Raw genomic sequence first — 8785 nt, forward strand, 5'->3', positions numbered from 1 at the left:
TACAACCTCATTATAACCTCCTCGAATTTGTACTCTACACTTTTAGTTATATACTCAAACATTCAGTTCATCCTTTTGATTGCTTCCCCACATTGTGTGGTTGCTGACAGCAATGAATCTATTACAAGGCCGAGGTCTTTCTTCTGGTGTACCTGTTCTAGTTCTTTGAGAAGTTTCATCTAAATACTGAAGTAGTTCACTGCAGACTCTATATATATATATATATATATATATGAGTGTTACTGGGACACACAGATATAATACATTTTGTTTACTAGGGTGCCCAATTATTAATGGCCAACACTAGGAGACAGGCCAAGACTAACAGACCTAATTTTCACAAAAGTGTCTCGGGTTAGTGTAACAGGGGCGGAGGCTAGACAAAAACTGGCAACCACTCTCACTGCATGTGTGAGTCTTAATCACTAGGCAAGGAGCTCAGCTTGTCTGCATTTATAGAGCTTTTAATCTCATTTTATCTCACTGACAGAGGACAGAATCCATAATGGCAGTGGATCACAAAACAATGCTGTTTACATCAGGATCAAACGCGGATCAGAGGTGGGTATTCAAACCAATAAACCTCCTATGCTGGTTAAACATTTAACTGTCTTATCACTACTGGCTTCTTTAAGCAGCAGACCGTAGATTTGATTGGTTCTTCTATTTGGGCAAGTGGTCATTGATTTGCACAAGCCCAGTGGATACTTGGAGGTAGGAAACTAGTACAGATTTCAATGCAGTGTAGGAAGTACAGTCTGCAAGAAGAGAGAAGAAGAAAAGTGATTGAGAAGAACTATGGTCATTACAATAGCTTAAGATAAACAAGAGCACAGCTTTCCAACACAAGAGCAAGAGCTGAAAGCTTGCCTCCCAAGACGCAATATAGACACCTCCCGCAACTCCTCCAAATAACTTTTCTCCCCATTAACCCACTGCCTCCTGAAGATCAGCATTGGTGTGACCATCCCAATTAAAGACTCATAAATCAATGGATAATAATTGGCACTGTTAGTGAGTTATATCAAATTACCAAAAGACGCAAAGTGACTGTTTAACAAGTCAAAAGCAAGCTCAATCACAGAATAACATATACATGTGAATCAGTTAATTGTTCTCATTAGGGAGATTGAGGAAATTAAATGCATATCATTAGCTAGCGTTTCAATGGAAAAGTACTATCTCCTGTGGAGTAGAAAAGGTCAATTATCTGAAAAACAGCAATAGCAATAATAGAGATATTATAACATTAAGGGATTAATCATACCTATTTGATGAATGTCTGCCATTTCTCTTGGATTAAAGCACCATAGTACTGGTTGCCGCTGATCCCAAAGACCTGGCAGCTACTGTACATAAGTAACAATAGGAATTGTGCCTACCTGTATAAACAATCTGATAAACCCACCTGTTTGTTTTATAGTGTTACTTTAACACTGTTTTACCAGTAAATTAACAGAACAGGTAATTGTATCTTTATTACTCAAAAAAGAAAAAAAAAAACAGGTGTAATAATGTTGAAACCAATTCAGAAAAAAATGACAATAAAGTGGTGTAGTTTCAAAATTTCAGAAAACACAATAATAAGCTGTTAGTAACAATCAATAATCAACAATAATCTCCCCATCCCCATGTCCACGTCACAGGCCCTCAATCCTAAAATTCTAGGTGATGCTAAACTTTTGGTCATCGCTGTACAGAAGATTGCTGCAATATTTACTTTAAAATGAAAAAGAAATAGAAAAAAAAAAAAACTTTTAAATAAAATTTAATTACCAGAAAGTGTGAAAGATATTTTTTTGGTTTTGTTTTTACTCTTAGCTCAATCTGTTACACACTACAATACTTTACTATACTATACTTTACTATAGGTGGGGTGAACTTACTTGAAAGATCTCAGACTCCCAGATCAAAGTAGGCTATGTTCTTTACACATCAGAAATGAAACAACTCAGATTTTAGCATTCTTATTAAATTGAATTATGGTGTCTAATAACAGTGTTAAATAGAGGTAAATTTAAAATGATGTGACAGGAGCCACATTTTTGTCATTATGGTAATAATGTCATGTGAAAGTATCTATGACGTCATTCGCCGCTTTTTTTTAAAGAGACGACATGTGGTGGATAAACATGATCACAAAACACCACAAAAAAGTACTCCCTTGCGTTACAAGATAACGAGCGAAACAACACAATTTTCAATCCACATCCCTCATTTAGCCGTTTCTGTACCACTCATTGTCGCTTGGCTGTGCTTTACCCATAATTCCCATCGGGCGATCAGATTTCCCAGGGAGTCTCTGGGTTTGAAAGCGATTTGGTGGATTTTTCTGCTGCCACACACGCAGGAACTAGGCAATTGGACCTTAAACGCGATATGCCTCCAAAGAAACCAACGCCAGTAGCTAGTAAAAAAACAGATCAAAAGAAGAAGGAGAAAATTATTGAGGTGAGTGTGCCTGTGTTTATCTGGCCCCGCAAAACTGACACATAAAATTACGGGCCATGCTGCATTCAGGGCCTAGTGTGACCGGCAGCAGCCTGGGTTTCACCCAGTATCTTGAAAGCTGCTGTTGTGTAGTTTGGCGCTGCAGTGAGAAAAATAACATCCGCCAATATTTAGTGACTGTTTTAGCCTGGTGCTGATGTACGTTAGTGATTGTTTTTCTATTCATATAATGACAAGAACCATTAGCATCTGTAGAACAGAAAAGGTTCTGTAAAAGCACACTGTACCAATATGTTAAATCATTTTACTCTTGCTTCGTGTAGCGCCATTGTCAGGTTTATCTGATCTAACATGATTGTTTTGCATATTGTTTTGTATATTATCCATTATGTAACTGGTGTTTTATTCTGACATATAACGTACCGGTACATTATGTAGTGGCCCACCGCTCAGCCATTTTTGCCAAATCGAGAGTTTCAAATTTACAGTAATTAGCCTATATGGGGCCAATACTCTGAGCAAGCGGTCACGGGTTAAAACATAATTCAGTGTTCAATAAATGTAGTTCGAATATTGAATCATCAAGTTCTACAAAGGTATGTGTTCAAAAGGTGCTGCAGGTCAACTTTTAGATGTAAATTGTTCCTCTATAGTGCATCAGTCTCAGCCATAAGCTCGGGAAAAACTAAAGAAACTAATGGCTTTAGCAATTAAAAATGTTTGTTTACAATGAATATTGACCTGTTAAGACTTGGTATATTCTGTTGGTTCACGAATCAGGCTAGTAGTTTTGTAGTTTGGAATTATATTTAAATGTCATGAAATAACCTTTTTGTTTTTAGATACTGTTTTTATGTACAACTTTTTTGTATTGATTTTTTGTTTTAAAGGATAAGACTTTTGGTTTGAAGAACAAAAAGGGAGCCAAACAACAGAAATTTATCAAAAATGTTGCTCAGCAAACCCGCCAGGTAAGAACAAACTCTTCCGAACTGCGATGCAGCCAGTGTCTCACTTTGTTGGAGACATTTTTTAAATTTTTTTTTTAAAAATAGCGCAATTCTATGCAATGTGTTCAGTCATTTACTGGAAGCAAATTAAACTCTGAAATCTGAAATTGTGATAACCATGAAAAAAGTACAGCCTTATCAATGAAGTTTGATTTCTTATTTGTAAGTGTCAAGAGCTAAGATTGCATGAAGTACCTTTTGAATGATGATTAACTGTGTCAATTATGATTGATTGTTTGACTTATTTCTTACACAGTGTTTTATAATGATGCTAACACTAGGTCTTACTAACAGCTGTAGGAGGGATGTATGTGTCTAACATACTTGTGGTGTTATCTTTTTTTTTTTTTTTTTTTTTTTTTTAATTCAGGCTGGTGTGGGTGAAGGAGATAAGAACAAGAAGACGGATAAGAAAAAGGAACTGTCAGAGTTAAATGAACTCTTCAAACCAGTGGTTGCTGCTCAGAAAGTCAGTAAAGGTAACAGGGTTTTAATGTCTGTTTGGAGAAGTGGAGCTCTGAGTACATGGATCATGAACAATTTCTTTAAGTATCATATTGTGAACTCAAGACTAAAATGTCATCAGTTTCTTAGATCTCCGGTTACTATCACAATTAATATTTTAAGATTTAATATTATATTTTTAAATGTATTAAGCTTTGTCCACTTTCCTATAGGTGTCGACCCCAAGTCAGTGGTGTGTGCTTTCTTCAAACAAGGACAGTGCACTAAGGGAGACAAGTGCAAGTTTTCACATGACCTGTCACTGGAAAGGAAATGTGAAAAGCGCAGTGTTTATTTTGATGGCAGAGATGAAGATCTTGAGAAAGGTAAAGCAATAAAGCAGCTTTCTATAAAAGGTTAACCAGCAAGATTTGTGCAAACCGTGTGTGTGAAACCAGCATGTCTATTTGTTTTTAAATGGCTTGGACACACTTAGCTTTGTGAAGACTGCACAATTTCTGTTAGTTATCTCATAGCCTGTTAATAAGCTCAGTAACGCTCACAAAGCTAGGGTTGTTTGTGTAATACACATTTCTTGGGCATATTATGCGCAGCTTGTTCAGCATTATTCCTGATGTATCTCTAGATTGGCAGCCTGGCTTCTGAGGTGTGATAAGAAATTTTTGGCTTGCATACAAATGATCATTTGTGTTTTCAGGCCCTTTTTTATTTGGGTGAGTTATTAGACATTGATTTACAACTTTTTTTTTTTTTTAACCTAGATACAATGGACAATTGGGATGAAAAGAAGCTGGAAGAAGTTGTAAACAAGAAACATGGAGAGGCAGACAAAAAGAAAGCAAAAACTCAAATTGTATGTATTCCTAATTAATTTATCCCCAAGGTTATACTATATATTGAAGCAGAAAGTTTCTACTTGTTAATGTAAGCAGGTTGCTTACATGAACTAAGTAGTATTTAGTTCACTAATATCTTTTGCAAGAAATACACCATTTTCGGTGAAGCTTTCATTCTCAATAGATCTGACTTCCCATTTTCCATTCCCTAAATAACAAGTTGGTTCGCTTGCTGTATGTACACTGTAACATATGCCAGGTCTCACTTACTGAAATCAGTTGGTAAAGTTATTTAAACCTTTGCTAGTATTAGCAGGAATGTTTTTGGCTTCATATTTTAAATGGAAGATTTTACTGTTTGTGTTTTTATTAAAATGATGTGTTGTCTTACATGCAGGTATGCCGATACTTTCTTGATGCTATTGAAAATAACAAATATGGCTGGTTTTGGGTGTGTCCCGGTGGAGGTGATGTTTGCATGTACCGCCATGCCCTTCCATCTGGCTTTGTGCTGAAGAAGGACAAAAAGAAGGAAGAGAAAGAAGAAGAAGAAATATCAATGGAAGAACTCATAGAGAAAGAGGTAAACGTCACATAGTATGTAAATTATAAAATCTTCAATTGTTTTTCAAGTTATACTAGACTGAGGCCAAAATGTGCCAACTGGGTGTGTATAATAGGAATATAGGAGAGTTCATCTTGTAGCTAGTTAGTTAGCTGCTTATTTTTATTTTCTTTGCATTGTGTTTTGTTACCAACATAAGACAGAAGTTCAAACAACTGCAGTGTCATATGGTGTTAATTGGTGTTTGTGTCCTTGCAGAGGTCTGCCTTGGGACCAAATGTTACCAGAGTTACCCTCGAAACATTCTTGTCCTGGAAGAAAAGAAAGAGGGATGACAAGATAAGTAAAGCTGAGGTTGAAATGGAGAAAAGAAGAGCTGACTTCACAGCAGGAAGATCATTTGGGGTACGTAAGGTGTTTGGGCCAAGTATTAAGAACTTGTGTTAAATATACCAAATTAATTTATAAACCTTTTACATGTCTAGAAGAAAATCGAAAACTTACGGTGTTTGATTGTGTACATCCCAAAAACATACTTGAATGCAGTAACAGTTTAATCCACACAAATAGCCATGTGTCTGCTGTTTACATTTGTGGTTTGAGTTGTGAAAACATGCAACCATAGCTATAGGGTCATTTTATGAAATTTCAAAAGTAGTGTCTAGCCAAAGTGTTGCTTATTGTAATATGCTCTGTGAGATTATTTTGGATTAAAGTAATACACCCCATTTGTCAGCAGTCAGTGGATGCAGGTGTTTATGTAATTTGATATATAATTGATTATGGCTTTTTATACAGTTGCTTCATAATTTAAAGTATTGAACTGACAGTATAATTATGATTTTGTTTCAACAGGTCAGTGGTCGTGAAGTATTTCAGTTCCGACCCGAGTTGGTGGATGATGATGACGAAGAAGCTGATGATTCTAAATATGTCCAAAACAAGGATGATAATGATGAAGATGGGGTAAAGAGCACTTTAACATTATATTGCTGTGGAGCATTTTGTTTTTTTCCCTTGTGTTAAGTCAGCAGATTGAATCCCCAAATGCTGTTATGTTCCAGGCTGATAAAATGTTCTTTTTATTTACAGTATGAAGATTCTGTGCATGTCAATGAGATTGATCTAGCACGATTTGTTCCAAAGGAAGTAGAGTATGCTGGCATCACAGTAGCTGGCACTGACAGATTTACCACAACGGATGGTGAGTACTTGGTTAAACGGCATTTTGTAGGGATCCCAACTCCATTCCTTCAAGTAATAAATGGTCAACTTTTAATTTAAACCTTGTCCTGAGTAATTATATTTAGAACTTGCATATTTTAGAAATAGTGAATAAAAAAGTCATTTATTTAATGTATTGCAGCCAATAAGATAAGTGGGGCATCAGGAGGTGCTGAAGCAAATGGGGAGCACAGTGAAGGGGAGACTCGGGAAGATGGGGAGATTGAAGCAGTTCCTGTTGATGAGAATCTTTTCACGGGGGAGGACCTAGATGAACTTGAAGAGGAACTAAACACACTGGATCTGGAAGAATAATATCAGGACTGTGCCCTGCAGTATTTCATGGAAACACGAGGCCTGAACTAAGTGACAATGTTTCATATTAAATAGCTTCATGTTTTGAAATGTGCAGTTCTCTACTCCATTGCTCCTGTGAGGTACAGGATAAACAAGAGTGATAGATACTGAGGACATTGAGATTCTAGTCTTTTTTGGCCCCTACTGCACATTAGAGCTAAGAATTGTGGGTATTTAATAAAAATTAATAATGGCTTATACCATTAAAGGTCAGGTGTTTAAGAATTGATTGTTTTAATTCACATAGTGAAGGATGTGTCATGTAAAAGGCACTGTTTAAGAAGAGTAATACATTTGGATGAACTAATCTGGGAACAAGGTACGTACTCTATCAGAAACACCTGTCAAAATGCTTGATTCTGTTTAGCCACATTGAGTGCAATTGTTAGAGGCTGAAGCCACTTTTATGGAAGAAATTCAAAAGTTGTTTGTTTTGACATTTGACTTTCAAGTGCCTTTTTTGTGTTAGCAAAATTGGTTAAACATACAGTAGTACATTATCTAAGATCTGTACTAAAAACATGATAACTAAGGATGCTGTGTTGTAGAATTAATATAGATCCAGCAATGTTATAGTAATGGTGCAGTTTTGCTAACATGAAATTGATGCCAAATTGTGGAAGCCAAATAATTATTTATGAAGAATAATTAGTATTTCAGACCTTTTATGATCTATAAAAATTAAGTCATTTGTGTACCTGTATCAGGGAGAGATATGAAGCTACTTAGATTGTCTACGAGTAGAATATACTTAGTACAAAATAGCAGGCTTGGAAAGAAATGTGTATGAACATCATATGAATCCTAAAAAGACTTGGTAATCAGAGGGAACATACAGGCCGTACTTGCTCAGCTTTAAATGATTTTCCATAACAGATCCTGAATAGACAAAGTCATTTTTAAAGCAGATGTAACTGGGGCAGTTTTTTTTCTTTTTTCTTTTAATCTGACATACTCCCCCCCCCGTATTAAATTGTTTTACATTTCCCTTCCATATTTATGCCAAGGCATGTTGTAAATAAAAATGATCAGATTTAAAGCATTGTTGTTTTAAAACTTGAAATCTGTGGAAAAGGGGGTAAAACAGCGTCATCATAACTGCATATAAATCTTGGACTTAAATGCCCTGTATTTCTTATTTTAAATGGTTGGTGGTTAGTCAGCGTCAGTAATTTGCTTTGTTTAGCAGTTTTAAAGAGTAAGTAGCAGTGTTCTGAAAAATATACCATTGTACACCCTGTGATTTCTTTCCATTATTAACGTTCTGACAACTTTCTACATTTTGAAGACTGTTTGTTTAAAAGCTCTTTTCAACATGACTGCTCCAGTGCACTGGGGTTTGAGATCTGTCCTCTAAATCACTGCAGGAAGAGTGATTTAAAAATAAATAAATAAAAATTAAAGTGCTCTGCCTTTTTATTCTGTACCACCTCATGGATCTTTATTGCTGTATTACTTGTTTGATAATGTGGGCAATAATCCTTGCACTATCATGCACTAGAGCAGACATTTTTAAAGAGCTTTGAAACAGACTTCAAAGTTAGTGTCAGGACAAAATTTTCAGGATGTTAACAATGAAAAGAAAAATTAGATGCTTGAACAGTTGTAGCAACACGTGGGGATGTGTAACGCTGTTTTTCAGAACCCCGCTACTCTTTAAAGGTACTGTAAAGTAATGCTCTGAAATAATATATTAACACATTGATACAGAAGGATCAGTTGGCAGCTGCTGCAGATTCAGTGGGGGTAAACGGCCAATCTTAACACAAGTATGTGTGGTGTCATAAAAGCAAACCTGTCCTTACAAATGTGATTTGTTTTTAAAGTAAAAAGTTAATCTCACTAATTAGATTGTAAAGCTGAATTGGATATATCAT

The 8785-nt window shown here is 35.8% G+C and overlaps 1 protein-coding gene across 1 annotated transcript; it reads left to right on the forward strand.

Annotated features, from left to right (window-relative positions):
- Positions 1-2161: 2161 nt before the first annotated feature.
- On the forward strand, positions 2162-7121 carry LOC121322192 (zinc finger CCCH domain-containing protein 15-like). Its single transcript, XM_041261786.1, has 10 exons — positions 2162-2451; positions 3342-3422; positions 3832-3940; positions 4139-4291; positions 4688-4779; positions 5160-5345; positions 5586-5732; positions 6183-6293; positions 6420-6531; positions 6694-7121. Exons 1-10 carry the CDS (start codon positions 2380-2382, stop codon positions 6864-6866), a joined length of 1236 nt encoding a protein of 411 aa, XP_041117720.1. The 5' UTR covers positions 2162-2379; the 3' UTR covers positions 6867-7121.
- The last annotated feature ends 1664 nt before the right edge of the window (positions 7122-8785 follow it).

Source organism: Polyodon spathula, chromosome 10 (genome assembly GCF_017654505.1).
Source record: "Polyodon spathula isolate WHYD16114869_AA chromosome 10, ASM1765450v1, whole genome shotgun sequence".
NCBI lineage: Eukaryota > Metazoa > Chordata > Actinopteri > Acipenseriformes > Polyodontidae > Polyodon > Polyodon spathula.